This window comes from Anoplopoma fimbria, chromosome 8 (genome assembly GCF_027596085.1).
Source record: "Anoplopoma fimbria isolate UVic2021 breed Golden Eagle Sablefish chromosome 8, Afim_UVic_2022, whole genome shotgun sequence".
Classification (NCBI taxonomy): domain Eukaryota; kingdom Metazoa; phylum Chordata; class Actinopteri; order Perciformes; family Anoplopomatidae; genus Anoplopoma; species Anoplopoma fimbria.
Window position 1 is genome coordinate 10,083,701 of NC_072456.1, and position 19,304 is coordinate 10,103,004.

The 19,304-nt window shown below is 39.6% G+C and overlaps 1 protein-coding gene across 1 annotated transcript in view; it reads left to right on the forward strand.

The window, feature by feature from the left end:
• Positions 1 to 19,304, forward strand: part of LOC129095093 (glypican-5-like) — a 44,596-nt gene that overhangs the window by 1,821 nt on the left and 23,471 nt on the right. The window contains exons 2-7 of the mRNA XM_054603469.1: positions 1,810 to 1,971; positions 6,347 to 6,894; positions 8,444 to 8,626; positions 10,426 to 10,604; positions 10,799 to 10,858; positions 11,535 to 11,657. Of these exons, the coding sequence (XP_054459444.1) occupies positions 1,810 to 1,971; positions 6,347 to 6,894; positions 8,444 to 8,626; positions 10,426 to 10,604; positions 10,799 to 10,858; positions 11,535 to 11,657 (1,255 nt within the window). The remainder of the gene's footprint in view (positions 1 to 1,809; positions 1,972 to 6,346; positions 6,895 to 8,443; positions 8,627 to 10,425; positions 10,605 to 10,798; positions 10,859 to 11,534; positions 11,658 to 19,304) is intronic.

A 19,304-nucleotide genomic window follows, 5' to 3' on the forward strand; every position in this document is an offset into this window, starting at 1 on the left:
GGCTTTGTAACAGTTGAATAGCAGCACTTTCGTTGACTCACATATTCACAAGAACACATCCTTGTCTTCATTGCATGAATTCACTGGTCACTCTGTGGCCTTTTCATTGGTCTTTGCTTCTAATATTCAGGATGAAAAAAAAAGTTGGCATGGAAATGTTGTGAAACATTCTCCTAAACTACCTAAAGAAATTCATTTTATGAATGGTTGAGTTTTATGTTACGTTAACTTACTGACCTTTCATAAAAACAATTATTAACAAAAAGTCCCCTCGCCGGAAATATCTGAGACAGGGTTTACAATATGACCCCCATATGTACTCTACGTGCATCTATTCTATACATATATCATGTGATAACAATGGACCCATCTCTATGACAACTGAGCAAACTCCATTGGCGGATAAAAGCCATGTGAGCTAAAAGCTCTGGAAAATCTCCACTGAGTGGACCATGTGCTGAGATTTTTAGGGTTTTTTAATGAATCATTTTGAGAACAGACGAAGGGGCTCCACGTGATGGGACAAAATGTACATCCTCATAACGTAAATCATTAAAATTTAGGGGGAAGACTTGCTTTGAGGTAAGGGTAAATTTAGGTTTAGGTTAGGGTAAGAGTTAGGATTAAGCTAGTAGCAGTATTGGTTAGGGCAAGAGTCCAGGAAATAAATGCAAGTCAATGCAATGTCCCCAAAAGTCATGAAAACATTTGTGTGTGTGTGTACGTAAGGTCAGATATATACGAACAGTCCAAACCTCTCATCTCTCTTCCCCCTTTGATCTCAGTCAGCTACTTTACAGCTTGGCTTACAGCAGTCTACCAAAGTTAGACTGCCTCACGCCACTGACACGCCACACACACACACACACACACACACACACACACCCCAACACACACACACTCTTTGGTGTGAGTGGTGAAATGTCACTGACTGTGCCTGTCATCACGTCAGGTCCCAGCAGTCTCGTTGTAGAATTATTTTTGTGAAGTCATAAAGGTCTTGTGCACTGAATACGTTCAGATTTCTGGTCCCTAAATGGATTAACTAATTTAACAAGATGTATACTTGTTGGTTTCTGGTTATTTAGTGACAAAGGAGGGAATACTCCAACAGGGATTGGACCCAAATGCAGAGAGTTGGTGAGGCAGTAGGATTAGTGATTTACGATAGATTCAGTTTTCAGGTGGCATACATTCAAATAGTGAGAAGGTCCAGCTGGCAGGGGACAGGAAAACAGACACCCACATAATAACAATGACAAAGTGACAATGAACAGAACTGGGCTGGTAAATGTAAATGGGGAAGTGGGGACAGGTGAGCAGGAGGTCTGGCGCCTGCAGGACTAACAATGGACAGGTGAAACTAATCAGGTCAGGACAGACGATCAAGACTGGCTGGAAACAACACAAAGGCAGCTTGTGAAGTGATCTGAAATGAGAGGAGATTTGAGTTACAAAATAAAACAGGAAACACTCAACATAAATAAATGAATTTATGGATTAATGAAACAAGGAAAAACATGGAGGAGGACAGATTTTGTCACATTAGTGTATTGGTGGAGTTAATTCTGTGCTTTTAGTCTAGAAAGAAATATAAAACATTTATCAGATATGTCATTTTGTCATTAATCATGAGAAACTTGGTGAGAACATTAACTACAGACTGAAGGTTGATAAAGATGTATGAAGACTTCATTAAAAAATAATTCCTTCCACCTCCCGTGCTGGATGAGATTTTAATTCTCTATGAATAAAAATATCAATGGATCACCGGTGAATGTGACCATTCCTTCTGCCTCCATCTTTCAGATGAGTCTCTACGAGTGTGCGTCCACCCTGGGCCCAGCTGCTGTACCGGTAAGATGGAGGACAGCTACATGGCGGCGGTCCGCAGTGAGACGCAGCAGAAGATGAGATCCTACAGCTTTGAACTTAAGTACCTGATCGCTGGACACACCAAGGCGTACCGAGGTGAGGGGGAGAATAGGATATATATTCATTTAATAAATGCATTATTGAAGAGAAAAATTGGGGAATAAAAAAAACCGTCTGTTTTGGGATGAAGGTGTGACCAGAGAGAAATATGCATATACAATGTAAATTTATTTTTCCTCAATCAAATTTTTTTTTTTTCTGTGTTTGAACAATTTCTGAAAGTCAATTATGCAGAAATTATTTGTCGTTTCAGTTTCCCAAACAAAGCGATTTGCTGTTTTTAAAAAAATGTATATTGTAATCAAATATTTATTGTGTACTTTTGGACTGCTTGTTGAATTAAACTAGAATACTTGATACTACTATTAAAGTAGTATCAAGACCCCACATTGGACCTGGGAAATTGAAATGAGAATCTTTCACTATTTTTCAACATTTTTGGTGACTAGATGATCAGACTTAACCCTAATTGCAACAAGAAAAAATATATTCCAAGATTTACTGATAATGAAAATGATCATTAGTTGTATTTAAAAAATAAAGCCTTGTTTCTGTTTTACATATGCTAAATTCATAACTTCTCTTGTGGATTTATTATGATTAACAAGCGCTGATAATGTCTGTGGGTGATTCAAGAATGTAAATCAAAGTGACTTTAATAGCAGTGGTGATTTTGGTGTTTTAACAGTTCTGTCAAGTGCCTGTAGCCCCCCTGCCACTCTCACTTTGTGTGTTCATCATGAAATGGCCAGTTTGTGTCAGGCTGGTGGTGCGAGGCCAGTGTATTTTGTGAGGCGCCACAGTGGCTAGCCAAACAAACAACTGATGTTCGATTGAGTCTTTGAGAAAGCAAACTCTCAGAAGGAGTAGCGGAAAACTTTGTTACAACTCCCCGCTCTCTTTCTCTGTCTGTCTGTCTCTGCGATAATCAGGTTTTGTTCTTGACCAATGAAAAAGCGAGGGACCGAGAATGTTTACATTCAGTACGTATCCGCAGCAAAGTGTTGTTGCCGTGGGCAACAGCCGGTCCCTAACGGCCTGCTCTGAATAGGAGGAAGAATACTCTGCTTGTCCGCTTGTCTCTCAACGCTATTCACCAGTCTGTGAGCATGTGTGTGTGTGATTGAACGATCCTGTGTGTGTGTGTGCGTGTGTGTGTGTGCGTGTGTGTGTGTGTGTGTGTGTGTGCGTGTGTGTGTGTGTGTGTGTGTGTGTGTGTGTGTGTGTGTGTATGTGTGTGTGTGTTTGCGTGCACGAATATGTGTTTGTGTGCATGTCCAGCAGAGATTATGAGACGGGTATAGTTGATGAAACCCAGCAGACAGACATGGCAAACATGCACCTCTCGGTTTTCTTTTTTTCTGTCCCTCTATCTGTCCCTCTCTCCTCTCCCGCTACATCTGAATGCATTCAGGCTCCGTTTCAGCTGCTATTTATTCCCAGCGGATGGCTAAACCATCCATGGGTAAAATTAATGCAAAACACCCATACACAAAGAGGGGCTCAACAAGGCCAAAGCTGCAGCAAGTGAGAGGAGACAAGTTTAGCATTTGCTGCATTTACTTGAAATTTAAACAATAGGATTCAAACATTCATAGAGTCAGTTCCCCTAAATTACAAAAAAACCAAACATAATAAGCCCAAGATATATCTACCCATGCAGATCATTCTATTTGCTTGTGATTGATACCATTCTCTGAAAATACGGCAGCCCCCACAGTACAAAGGAGGCAAATGAAATATGTATTTTGTTGCTCCAAACATTGAAACAATTGCAATAAAGTAAACATTCTTCAGGTGGAGCAAGTTGATAAGTAATGTTTTAAAGCATTTATTCAGTCGGGTATAATGGTTTAGACATCACAGGATGACAGAATATACTTCAGGTGCTCATAGGTCTTTAGCCTGTCCTTTTCTATGTCGAAGATCACATTTATCATATAAACAGTGGGCGGGATTCTCAGGAGACCTCACTGCCAATACTTTACACAACAGTTATTATCTTGCAAGAAAGTAGTGCCTTATATCACAAAACCTGGACAAATAAAACTACCAACTGAGCTAAATAATTGTAGCAGCAAGTGAGATTTTTTTTTGTGTTTTGGGCAAACCAACCCTATAACAAAGGAAATTTATTTTACACAACAGCAGCGTTCTTCAACAGCTGTGCTGAATCTCAAAGGTTCCCGTCTCCTAAGCCCAGTGATTAAAACCCACTAGAGAAACTGAGACATGCCCAGAGCGGTTGTAGGCAGGCTCTATTTACACCCCGAGGATTACTTTACTGTGTGTGTGTGTGTGTGTGTGTGTGTGTGTGTGTGTGTGTGTGTGTGTGTGTGTGTGTGTGTGTGTGTGTGTGTGTGTGTGTGTGTGTGTGTGTGTGTGTGTGTGTGTGTGTGTCCGCATGCCTTTGTGTGTTTCTCCTGGCACTGTAAGACCCTCGTGCCCTCTTCACCACGTCGCAGCTGTCATCCAATCACAGAGGGTAAAGAGCTAATCACATGACCCCAGAATAGTCTTTGCTGTGTCACTCGATGCCGTCTGTATTTGTGTTGCTATTGCCAGGACATGGGTATGCAAACACATAAAAAGTGAGACATTCTCACTCAGTAGTGCTCTACCGACTCATCCCCCAACCACTCAGTGTCACGTCTTTTCATTTAATCTGTGTGGGTGAAAATTTGTTTGAATGTACAACATTCAAACAAATACCATGCTGCCCCTTGAGAGTGTTATTTCCTTTTTTGTAATTTTGTGATTTACAGTATTTGATGATCTCTTATATATTGCCGTCACTTGGAGGGCCAGGTGGCTGCAGCTGTGATGGTGAAATATGCAGTTGTAAAGAGACAAACACACACACAAACATGCACATGGCTGACTGAATGACTTAGTGAAAGTCACAGATACCTTACTCTCACTCTCTCTTACTGTTTGTGTGTGTGTGTGTGTGTGTGTGTGTGTGTGTGTGTGTGTGTGTGTGTGTGTGTGTGTGTGTGTGTGTGTGTGTGTGTGTGTGTGTGTGTGTGTGTGTGTGTGTGTGTGTGTGTCAGGATGCCATCAGATTGACATCACCCTTTTTACTTGGGGAGTTTCAAACATAGACACACACACACACACACACACACACACACACACACACACACACACTGTCACACACCACTGGCATGCAGCCTCTGTTAAAGGCACTGCCCTCTTTATTAGACCTTGCCGGACAGAGGAAACACAGTAGATCCTGAGATTGGGCCTCACATTATCACCTGACTATAGATAACAGGGTAGTGAAAACGAGCTCAGGGATGAATTAAGTTGTGTGCTATTTTGGCTCTGCAGCAGTATAAAGTCAGTCCAAGGTTAGTGAGACATATATATATATATATATATATATATATATATATATATATATATATATATATATAAAAAAAAAAAAGGGGGCAAGAGAGTAGGAGGGAGGAGAAGAAAAAATGAATGAATAGATAAATAAAATAAAATAAAAATGATATATATATATATAAAAGAGTGGGAGGTACTCCCACTCTTTTATCCCTGCAACCATCAGGTTACTAAATGATGACAAAAGTCAGGAGTAGGTGGAGAGCACACCAGTGTTGCTGGGTGTTTCCGGGGGCAGGGTGGTTGTTACTGACGGGTTGAAATGAATTGTGAGTTAAATGTGTGTGTTGGACTGCCTTTGATATATGTTTTTGTCTATCTCCTATTGCTATTTATTGTATTTATTTTATTAAGTAATTTATTATGTGAGACGGGAAACTGTGAAAAATTGCCCATTTTGGGATAAATAAAGTTTTTCTAATCTAATCTAATCTAATATATATATATATATATATATATATATAAAAAAAATAAACTAAATCTGGTATAGAAGCATAGTTTTGTATAAATGACATATTAAAAAGTGTTCGCTCAAAGATATATGTGATCAACTCTAAACAAGATATTATTGAACATTAGCTATTAAATGGAGACAGCTGTTGCTCATAATGTTTCGTTAGCCACACAAGTGGCCTATTTCTCAGGATGGCAATGACGGTCAGTTGGAGTTGGTTGGTGCAGCCACCGCTGTGATCCAGACTGAAATTTTGCAATCCAGCTTGTGGATGCATTGTCATTACATGTGAAAAAGAAATGAATTGATGAATCCCAAGGCATTTGGTCACTTTTTATCTAAGGTTTTTATCATATGGTCAAAATTTCAATTTGTCAACTTCCACTTCAGTTGTTTAATTTGCACATCACCCAAAAAGGGTCATTAGACTGACAATAAATTAGCTCACTTTGCTAACAGTTAATAATTGGGCTAATATTCCTTTCAGTTACATTCATGACATATGGTATAATAAAATTGATCTTTGTCTCACTCCATTTCTGTCTGTGTTCTCTCTTGTTCCAGAGACCTTTGAGTCGCTCGTGTCCTTCACATCTAACCTGACCAGCACTCTGTTTGACAGCGCCTACTCTGCTCTTGCGTCAGACTGTCGCCCCCTTGTGTTTCAGCTGTTCAGCGACATCAAACGCCACGTTTCTGGAAACTCTAATTTTACATTGGAAAACACTGTGCGTCAGTTCTACAATGATCTTTTCCCGTTGGTCTACCGGCGCCTGCTCAACCCTGGCATCGGCCACATGTCACCCAAGTCCTATTCCTCCCCCTCCAACAATCACGACGACTGTCTGCGGATGACACGGCAGGATGTCAGCCCCTTCGGACCCCATCCTCGCCTCCTGGTCAGCAGCTTGTCCCGTGCACTCGGGGCGGGCCGAGCACTGAGCCGACTGCTCAGACTGGCTGGAGAAGTTGTGAATGCGACCGAGAAGGCAACGTTATCCAGAGAGTGTGGGCGAGGCTTAGTGAGGATGCAGTACTGCTCCCACTGTAGAGGGATGACCCTGATACGGCCCTGTACCGGACTGTGTGTCAATGTTATGAGAGGATGTCTGGTAAGTGTTTGAATGTTTGTGCTTTTACGGTTTTTATGTATATGTCTAGGTGAGAAAGTTGACAGAAAGATCATGTCTGTGCATTTAGTATGGGGCTAGTGGCAAGAGGCAATTAGCTTAGCTTAGCATAAAGACTTGAGGTAGGAGGAAACCGTTACCCCGGCTTTGTCCAATGTTCAAAAATACACCTATACCAGCACTCCTCAATAGTGCAAATTACCACATATCTTGTTTATTTAATCCATAAACAAACAGAAAAAGGAAATTTTTGGTTTTGCTAGGAGTTATGTGCTGTAAGAAAGCAAATAAGACTTTTTCCCAAAATGTTGAACTATTCCTTTTAATTAACTTTCCTTTAAATGTCCTGCAACTTAAAAAACATAAAAACATTTTTCACATATAAGATTCGTAATGTTCTGCTTCTTTAGATTTGTTGTTATTCAAATGTGGCGACTGATGTTACTTAAAGCCACTGAGTGATTGCAGACATTTTATGTTAATATTTGTTTAGCTCGTGTGACTGTTGATCCGAATGATATAACCATGCAAAAAAACAATAGGCGCTTTTCATAGCAGCCATTTTGACATGTCATTGCGGGGTAAACAGAGGTTTTATTGACGAAATTAATTATGGTCCTGTTCAATTTAATGCATCAGTCTTTCTAGTGAGCCATCACGCACAATACCAGGCAGCACGCATTCCACCTTTAGAATAAAGAGCTTAGCAAAAGTTCATCAATGTGATTCTTTTCAGGTCATGTGTTTGTGTATTGTAGCTGATACTATTTTAGATGCACGGGAGGCCTCAGAGTATTTGTCTCCTTTTGCCTCTGGAGAGGCAAGTGAAAAAAAAATCTTAATAATCCTATCTTTCACATTCCTTAATTACTCATTCACAGCATTTTATCACCAATAAATCATTCCCACATTAAGTTTTAGACAAACAACAAGAGCACTGCCAAGAGAACTGGCAGTGTCTTCTGTGCATCTTATTGGGCTGCTTCGAAATGTGCTGGACAGCTTTAACATCGCCCACAATAGAGAGAGAAGATGGCACTGTGCATACCTCTTGAGAGTTTCTTGGAAAAGGAAAGTGTGGTGGTAAATCAACTCCCTTCATGTTCATCCTCTATGGTAAAGAAAAGAAAAATACACACAGCAAAGTCAAGGAAAAGGCAGAGAGACAAGTAGGAACAGCCCATCTGTGACAGAAGACAATTGGGTTTATGGAAAATGTCATGACTTTATTGTTGAGAAAGAAACTGAAAGTTGTCATCTCAGTCATTGGCTCATTTTTAATCTTCCTTTTTCTTCAAATTATATAGTGTCATAATCAGTCTCTCACTGATTTTGAAGCGTGATATAGGGAGCACACCTAAGCTAATTTGCCGTCTTTTAAGAAATATCTAAGATGTAACATTAAACATGTTCTGGCTCTCTTTCTCCATGTCTTCTTTCCACATTTGTCACATCTACACCCTTTCCCCCCCCATCCTCTCTTTACTGTTCCCATGTCTCCTCTTTACCTGTCCTATCCTCTCTCTTCCAGGTGAGTGTATCAGAGCTTGCCGCCCCCTGGGGGAGTTTGGTGGTGTTGCTCCAGCGGTTAGCTGCTACTTTAGCAACCAGCAGCAACCACAACAGCATGGAGTTAGCACTGTTAGCAGTCCGCAATCATGTGAATGATGCTATACTGCACGCTCAGCTGCACGGACCACGCATCACAGCCACAGTAAGCAGAGGGGACGATGGGATGGAGGGGGAATGATGTTCAAGTGTGCTTTGCTTTATACTCTTAAAATGTTACATAAAACACATTTTGGATTCTGGATATTGATGCCAGTCTATTGAAAAAGGTTTCAATAATTATGCCTTAAAAGGGATCATTTAAAAGGGATCATTAACAAACTGCTAAACCATCCCTGCTCATATGTCCCAATAATAAAGTCATTTGAATATTGGACACAGAGTGAGGAAGGCCGTGGCTTTTCTTTAAGCCTGGCAGTTGGATCTCCTCACAAAGGCCTTGTACCTAGATGGGCTAAAAACAGACTCATTCTTCAGAGAATCTGGGGTTCCCCTCAGTCTATGTGTGTGTGTGTGTGTGTGTGTGTGTGTGTGTGTGTGAGAGTGTGAATACAGATCCAGTGCCAGACAAAGGCTGTGGTTGGCGGGACAACCAATACCCAGAATGCAGCATGGTTCTGAGTGATGAGAAAGTTTCTGTGGCTAATCTCTGGACAAACAGACGACACACAAACACATGCGTGCATGCACACACTGTTGGAGGAGGAAATAGAGTAGCCATCCAACTTTGAGAGAACATTGTGGACTTAGTAGAGTAGATTCCTGAGAGGTAAACAAACATACACAAGCATAATCACACTGCTAATTGTGGCTAACACGAAAATACCACTTAATTGAATATTTGATCAAGCTTCTTATTCATTAGACACATCACCAAAGGCTAACCCCTAACCCTTTAACAGTGTGTATGTGCAGCATTCAAAGTTAAATGATGATTGTAACGTGAATTTTAAGACGGCAGTCATTTTGTTACTGATGTTTTAAATGCATCGTGTGTTTTGCTCCACCGTATTGGATTTAAAAGTTAATTTGTCAACTTAAAGCTGCTAGATTTACACCAAATTAATATTTCCCAATTTTTCATATATATATGTGTATCTATGTTTATAAAAAACAGTGAGTCTGTGTGTGTAGGTAAGTGTAGTAGTGTAAGGTGGAGAGCAAATCTAATAGAACCCAAAACCCAATCCAACGAAAGCCTGTTAGCTGGGAGGAGATGGAGAGTGCCAGAACTGACATATCCAGCCGGCTTATAAAGCAATCAGGTGGAGTTGATTCAGGTGAGGCTCATCCTCCCGACACAGCCCTGCCACTCCGAAACAGGAAAAACATCATGGAGCACAGCATAAAAAATTGGTGTTAGGCTGATCTTGTATATTTATAGCATATTTAATTATCGCAATAACCAATTAACTACCAGCAATGAAAGGCAGACTGTACAAATCCTGAGTTGTGTGTAAAACCCTATAACCATATTCTGTAACTGTTAGTGAAAACTACATAGCAAACAAGCAAGCAAGCAGAGAAGCCAAAGTTACTAATGGATAGATGGTTCAAGCGTCCAGTTTCTGCCTCTCCAAGTGATAGTGCAAAAGTTGACTGAACTTAGTAAAAAAAGAGGAAACTAAGCCTGAAGATCAACAATGCCACTATGTATTGTAATAAAAGTCTGTAACAATATCCACTTTTATATGATTATTAGTGTTAAATAAAGGGCATTTAAAGAACTTATTTATGACATGATGGATGGTGTCGATAGGGGATACTTGAGGTCATCTGAACTATTAGCTTCGCCCAATGACAGCTGAGATCGGCTCCAGCCCCCCCACGACCCTTAACAGGATAAGCGGTTACGGAAAATGAATGAATGAATGAATGAATGATCTATTAGCATTTCTCTGAAAAGCAGCCACAACACGACCCCCGTAACTGTCTCCTCCTCAGGTAGAGAAGGTGTGTGGACCACAGGCAGCTGGTCCCATGATGCAGAGCGCAAATCTTGCTACCACGCATACTACATCTCTGAGCCATTTCCCATCAGTAACCTCAGAGAGGTCAAATGTGACATCGCCTCCCTCAGTGGGTCCGACTGCTCATCAGCGTCTGCAGCCCCAATCCCGGAGGTGAGTTACATACATCTGATGAAATGTTTGAGTTCTGGTCAGAGGTTAGAATATCTGGGGCAAGTAGTAATTCAGCCACATTGGGTGAATTAAATGAGGAAAATGACAGAGTAGAGGTTATTTTAACTTTTGACCTCCAGTCTTGGCAGAATCAAATTAATTCAATGTCTGTGCTTGTTTGTGTATCCCACCAGGTCATTCCTTCTTAAAGGCTCCAGAGGAGACAAGAGTCGCAGCTTGAAAAAACTCTCTAGGTAAATTCAACTGCATCAGTTTTACTTTGAAATATTATCAAAGAAGTATTTGTCCATAATCACAAAGGAAAATTACAGACACCTTATCACCATGTCTCCATTTAATAGCCCTTAAAGAAGAGACCGTGTCAAAAGAAACCTTGTTAGGAAACCTCAGAGTTTTTACCCCTGGACTTAACATTTGCAATTTATATTTATTTATTAAGTATTTAAAACATCTGTTACTATGATTCAGTGCAAACATTATACCAATAAAGCACAATACAGCTGTTATCACAATACAGCTGTTGTCAGTTAACTTTTAATTCTCTGTATCTTAAGTGGCAACTACAGCTACATCTTCATTATTTTTTGTGTCATTCCTCCTTACGGATATAGCAACCCCCTAAAGGTTGGATTCTGAGCATAAATAAAACCTGAGATCAGCCAACTCATTAAATATAAATCCTCCATTTCAGAGTTTTTATTATGCAGTCATTATCAAATGTGCTGTGTCCTTGTTTCGATTCCCCATGCTTTCAGTAATTTACCAAGGTCTATTAGAAAGGATTTGGGAGAGAATTAATCATGACAAGTCTCAATTGGAACAAATACAAACATATGGTACATTGGTCTTACTCTTACTAACAACCAACAACCCAAGCTTTCTGCACAAATCCCTGTCTCTCTCTTTCAGGGAGTTTGAGGGCTCTATCCAGCGATACCGGTGGTTTTTCTCAGAACTGCCAGAGATGCTCTGTGAAAGTGAGATGGAGGTTGAGCAGCACACATGCTGGAGTGGCCAAGACGTCGTAGAGAGGTGTGTGTTGCATTTTATTCACAGAACAATCAAATAGAGCAGATGATCTGGCACACTATGTGGTCAGTGATGATTAATCAAGGAGAGTGTGATGTTTTGTTGTTGCATTTTCGATCCAGTATGCTTGAATACAAAGCTGAAGCAACAAAAGCAAAAGCAAAGAAAAAACATGCAGATAGAGAGATAGTTCTGTTGTTACAAATACTGGCTCTAGACTTTGGCCTGGTTCAGGCTGACGCTAAAATTCCAGGACTGTGCAGTACTCAAGAGACCATGTAAAACCCAAGTTGGTGCATAGTTAATTTGTCTTTCAATGTCTGGAGTGCTGCTTCAGTATTCAGCACTGCTCTCTGTACTGCCAGATGCCCAGAAGCTTCAGTATATTGCAGCAATATAGATGTACAGTAGGGGGTATATTTGCCCCAGTGTGCTGTAGCATACAGTCACAATCAAATGTTAAGTGACAACCCAGTGGGTGTGTGAGACAGATGTTAGGTGCCGCCTTGGATTCTACTCATCTGCACTTCACAGGTGTAAATAATGTCTTTGTTACTTTAGTTAAGCCTGATAACAAAGTGAGTTGTTGTTGAGAAGCTCACCTTATGTTGGTAAGTGTTTTGGTTTCTACATACATTTGTAAACAGAACTTTATGAGCATTACATACCAGTAATGGTTTCTTCACTCACATAGTCATCCATGACTGTCTTATTCTTAGTCAGAATGATTTTTAAATTTAAAAAAATGGGGCAAAAGTGGAGCATATGAGAGTGTGTTTGTGTGTGTTTGTGTGTGTGTGTCTCCTTATAGTTGCCAAGGTGGGCGGGCTGACAGGGTTGTGAAGGTTAGAGAGTTCGTTTTCCAGAGTCTTTCTCATGGTGATTACATTGGCAGCTCAAACTGGTAACAAGACAAATGTGCACAAATACACGCACCAAGACACACACACACACACACACACACACACACACACACACACACACACACACACACACACACACACACACACACACACACACACACACACACACACTTATTCACAGGCGTGCACACAAATGCACCCAAACACACACCTTCATACACACGTACCAACTAACACACATACCAACACGCACCCTGCAATACACACTGAATATGAGATCCTCTGACATCTCACTGCACACGGCCCTGCCCTAACACACTCACACACACACACACACACACACACACACACACACACACACACACACACACACACACACACACACACACACACACACACACACACACACACACACACGCCATCAGTTGCTGTGATGGAGAAGTTTTCAATTAATGGTACCAATTAATCACAAACTGAAACAGGTCATGTAGTCTTGCAAGGACATCCTACACACACACACACACACACACACACACACACACACACACACACACACACACACACACACACACACACACACACACACACACACACACACACACACATTTTGATATGTCACCAGTGCTTCAATGAAGGCCAGTAAACCTTGTATTTAATGACTCAGCCATTTCTTTGTCTCTGATGGTATTTTGAGAGAAATGGAACAGGACCACCTTTAATTGTACGTATTAGAAAAGGACCTTTTATGAAAACAATATTTCTCAGTACAATAATATAAAAAACACTTATGTACACTTATGTATATAATTTTACGTTTAAGAGATGCCGATGATTACACCCTCAATCTCATATCTTCGAGTTCAATAGATAAATGAATAAACATCTAATAGTGTGGCTGATGTGATGCCAAAAAATAACAGTAGTTGGAGACTGAAAGAACCATTTAATCATATTTAGGCAGAGCCCAGGTGCACAGAAGCAATACTATTGAGAATAATGAGCTGTGATTGTGGATTAAATTGTTTACGACCTTGTATTGGCAACTGAAAATATGTATTAAACAAGGGATTGTTTTTACGATAAAGAAAATATGTCGTTTATCTAACAAAATAAGTGGCCTGATGTCCTGGAGCAGTTTCATTAGAAAAGTTATTACAATGGATAAAATGTATTTTGTATAGTAGTGTAATATTGTGTTTGAAGGAGGCGGTTAGTTGTCTTGATAGTCTGTGATAATTGTGGTTTCTGAACTTTTGGAGTCTTTTTTCAGCAGTTAAGTCTTGGATGCAAGTTAATAAGTGAGAAGTTGTGAAACCTTCACACACATATTTCTGGTCTCTTTTAACAAAACGCCTATAATTAAAGTTGCAAAATGCACATTTGCAACAAAATACATGTACTTACCCTCTTTTTTCTAACTTTAAATCCACATCTATGCTCATATGTAAGAGGGAAGCTTTGGTTAAAGCATGCATGTTACGTATTACCAAAAAAAAGTAATTACGTTTTAATCATTTGTATTACATACAATCAACATAGGTCCTGTAATAACAATTTGAATGTCCTTCCCTATCCATATTCAGGCATTTTAGCCGGGCTAATCTAACCCAACCAGAAGTCTCTGCTTTCCTTGTAATTTTGTCTTTAGGTCAGTAAGGTGAGTTTTCTGAACTTGAGCAAGACCACAAGTAAAATATTCAGAGATCCTCAGACTGTTTATTTGTTTTGTTTTTGTTCCTACTGTTTTATTTAGATGAACAGAAGAGATGTTAGACTCCTCTGTGTTGGAGTTAAGCCAGCTTCCCTGACCTCTTTACATCTCCTTCTCTCTTGCATCAATCCATCCATCCGTTCATTCATTAATTCAGCCACCCATTCATCTCTCCTTCCTTTTTTACAGACCTCCATTCATCTCATCCGCCCTCTGACCCACTTCACTTACAAATGTCTGTGCTGGTGAGAGTGTATATATATGTGAGAAAAAAAGAGATAGGCAAAACACACAGAATAATGAGAAAGTCTGAGAGTGCTTGATGTGCTCTCTTATACCGATACGAGCTAGCATGATGATGATGATGATCATGGTTAGGCTCCTGCTGAGGGGAAGAAGGGTCCGGCGTTTCCTCCCTGACCCAAAAAGTCAAGTCACACCACAATAGAAATGTAGTTATTCCTACAAGTATCTTAAATACCATCTCGCATGGATGTTTATCATTAGAATGCACTCATACAAAAACAATCAAACAAACGCAAATACCTCTTACAATTAATTTACTACAATATATTTGCAATATTCAAAATATTTTAAAACTTTAAGTCAAAGTCTCAGGATACAACAACGAGTGAGTAAACTCGAAAAAACTTGGAGACCAATGAGTTAACACTGCTATCAGCTGCCAACCCAAACTGAAGGCCCTAGACCATTTATAATATAAACTGGAGGCGATGGCGGGACACAACTGGCAACAGATTGTTGTCCTTCGCTCATGGCCAGTACACCATATCCACCGACACAGATGGGACATTGAAGTACACACAGAGCAGAGCACAGAGCGAGATGACAGTGGTCCATTACAATATACACATTCAGTTAAAATTGGTATTAGAATAACCATTAAATTGACAAGCACAATGCTTTTATTTTGTCAACTTAACCGTCTATAGAAATAATATCATGGTGCAAAGGGTTATGATGAGGCCGTAAATGACACACAAATACAAATACTGTCACACTCATACAGTAAGCACATTATCCAAACATCGCCATCTTCACCATCGTGTTTGTTTTTCCATCACAACAGACACTATAGTTCTCAAAATAATTTATAAAAACTAAATTTATCTGTTCTACATAATATAAAAAGAAATTTAGATCATACAATGACATTTAAAGTGACAGCGGTAGTGAGCAGCTTCTTACCCTTCTTCCTTAATGTCACAGCCCCCAGCTGTATCCTATTTACAGCAGTCATTTGTTCCTCTATGATTGTTTTGTTACAAATGAAATCCAGAGTGTTTGACATGCAATTGATTATGTCTCTAAAATCTTGATTGACTGGTCTCTGAACAAGCTGGTTCAAGTATTACGCTAATGGGTTGCTATTGGGTAACTGTGCTAGTATATCCATATATCATATTCAACAGTTCCAGTCAAACATTAAAATGATATGCATTTTTCAGCTGTTTGAATTAACCAAGCTGTTCTCGTTATGTGGCCAGTTGCAGCTGTAATAGCTGATTATATCCAGAAGAGGGAAGCATCTTGTCATCATCTTAAACGACGAGAAATTAACTCTGCTTCCACCTCTGAAGAACTGCCACACCCGATGTTCTGATCTATTCTGTGAATTATTTTATGCGCTAAAATCTGTTTTTCATCAGCCGTTGATGCTTTATAGAAACAGGGAAATGCTGGTAAAGCAGAGAAAGATTTGTCCCGAGGGGGTAAAGAGGAAAGTGAAGGGTATAGAAAGTGAGACAGAGCAATTTTTCCAAACCTACCAAAACCACAGCATATTGCTTCCATCTCAGGTATAACACTCCTGTGTGTGTGTGTGTGTGTGTGTGTGTGTGTGTGTGTGTGTGTGTGTGTGTGTGTGTGTGTGTGTGTGTGTGTGTGTGTGTGTGTGTGTGTGTGTGTGTGTGTGTGTGTGTGAAATGACTCCATAGGAATGCAGCTAGATTTACAATTGAGGTTGTTACTCTTATAATTACATACCTCCTCAGATTAGATCACTCTCTCAGGTGATTTCATTTTCACTGTATTTGAATGTGTGTGTGTGTGTGTGTGTGTGTGTGTGTGTGTGTGTGTGTGTGTGTGTGTGTGTGTGTGTGTGTGTGTGTGTGTGTGTGTGTGTGTGTGTGTGTGTGTGTGTGTGTTTTTCCGTGCATGCCGCAGTCGCTTTAAACAGTTACCGTTAACAACCCTGCAGTAACCGAGGGCAACAGCAGAGCAGCTTTGTCATTATGGCGCCCTGGTGATTTATGTCTGTCGTTCTCCAGATCTTATTAAGTGTCACTCTCTGCGTTGTCTGCAGCACACTTTCTGCAATATTATCATCTCATCAAACAGACAGAGAATCCAGAGAGTCTGCAATCTGGCCAATAGCTCATTCACAGCACTGACAGTTTCCAATAGAATCAGCAGGACAGCATTTATTGGATGTGAAAAAATGCTTAAGATCAGTGTTTTGGATATCTTCTTCTCCATTTGAATATAAAGCACAATCCACAAGATGTGATTTATTACTTAAACAAACGAAGAAGATTTGCCAAATGGTAATTACAGATAATTGATCAGACATTGTTTTCTGTAGCTTCAACAACCCTCGCACAGAATACTGATTTTTATCAGCCACGCATCATTTCTTTGAAGTCAAAAAGTCTGACGTCTAAGTCCAATTAACGGCACTACACATTCATTATATTTCAGCAGGATTTATTTGCTCATTTTGATGGAACTTACTCACTTTAATTGAACTCAATAATTCTGAAATGCAGTCAGTTAAAACAAATGAAGCCACTTCTTCACCCTTTAGCCTTAATTTGATTTGCTGTTGATCATTACGTGAAGAATGATATCTGTTCAGCTTTCAACAGATGTTTAGTTGCTGCTGGCAGATAGTTTCAACAATCTCTCATCATGCAAATAGCAAATAATTGCAACCAGCCACCTCTAGATCTCTGTTCCTATTTTAGCTTTACACTGCACAGCGATATATTAAACAGCTGATGGGCGACATGAATCATTTCTTCTTCCTTCTTTTGCACCAATCGCTGCAGAGCATAGCCCATTAATAATTGATCTTTCCATTACATCTTGCATAGTCATAGTCATGGAAATTGGCTCATGTAGCCACCTCTGCATTTGCGGTAGATATTGCAGTGACCCTAATAAATATTGTTGTCCTGTCTGTCACTTATCCGGGAATTGCTAATCAATAACAGCTGAAGGCATTCCTCTTGGAGCACTCCACATCAATTCTAGCCTATCCCCTACATGGTATCGCGTCAGTCTGTATGTGTTTGTGTCATCATGACCCAATGGGGTCCTTAAGACACATACTTAGGGACGGAAATGTCCTGTTTGATCACTAAATACATCTTCATGCTGTCGATACATTATTATACTGTGGTTTGATGATTCGGTATAAGCAGGTTCTGTGCAGAGAAATTACGAATCCTCTTTAACTGCAAGAACCAAACAACCCATAGAGTCTCCAAATGCATTTTTACATTTATACTGTACTTATTATCTTGAGACATATCTCAAATAGGATTGGTTTTAATATTGATAAGGTCAAAAAATATATAAAGAACCTTGTTTTCTGTCACAATGAGAAATGTACATTTGAACATCATACACAAAATGTGTGTACACTTCAACAAAAGCCTGGCTTTCTGCACAAAAACTATTTCCCTGGTAGTAGATAAAGTATTGTTGAAATTGTTTTCCCCTCAGTTCCTTATTGTGGTGAAGTAATCGATAGACATGCTCTTGCCTCCACCTTTATGTCCTTAGACTCCATTTACCATTAAGCTCTAGGATTAATTACTGGAGATAATTACGCTTCCCGCCACTGCATTTTTCATGTTTAGGTCGGTTGGTTTTCCCTAAACTGAACGATACAGTAACCATCAGTGATTACTTATCTACAAACGCCTTGTTGGAAAATCACCATCTTGCTATGAAAGAAATTACTGCTTTATTGTTGGTGCAACCCAAACATTTGATACATCTGATACAACTTCCAAGCCATAAATGATAACGTTTGTCTCATACCTGTCTGCAATGCTTTAGATAATTATGTCAATGATTGTGTTCTCTTTGTTTCTGTTTATTTATATCAGTTAGTTAATTTGTCAGTGCCACTTTTAAAAGGTTGTTGTGGTGAACCTTTCATCATGAGTTAATGCATTTACATGAATCTCAATATTCTGTTGCAGCGGTGGAATGTAACTAAGTATATTTAGGTTACTCAAGTTCTGTGCTAATGTTCAATTTTGAGGTAGTATTTCCATTTCATGTACCTTTTATACCTTTACTCCAGTACATCTAAGAGGGAAATATTGTACTTTTAACTTCACTAAATGTATTTAACAATATTAGGCCTAGTTATGAATTAGGCTATTTTGAAGATTCAGATTACTAATACAAAATATAAATTAACTGATAAGCTATGATGTATTATTATATAGGATATAGCCGGGTGAGCTGTGCTGTGGTGTAAAGCTGTCACTGCCAGAGCCTCAAGCCAGTTTCTGTGGTGGGACAAAATAGACCTTGGCGGGCAACCACAGTCTAGGTAATTAAAAGGAAACACTGTAGCAATATCCATGAGGTATGTACTGTCTCATAAGATTAATAGGTTAGTCAGCTAATTTAAGCTTAACCCAAACTTTCTGGCTTCATTTTATTAGTTTGTGCAGTGTGGATCCAGTGGGGCACGTTTAGATAATATGATTTGATTTGGCCCACCCACTAACAAATCAATCAGTCCCGTTGACACATACTATTTGTTTCAGGACCAGTGATGCACAAATGATAGATAGAAAGGTGATGATGGTCAGATATCAGATTCTTTCACAGTATTCCTATCAGTGGTTGTTCTAGTGTGGCCTATTGCACACTTGTCGAGGCCTTCAGAATATGAGGCAATTAGAAAATCTCAAGTGTATTTTCTTTGCCCATATGGGGGATCTTCCCACGATGGGTTGCATCACAAATTAAATGAAAGCATGGTAATACAGTTTTTGTAGAATTAATAATTAAAGCACACACAGATCT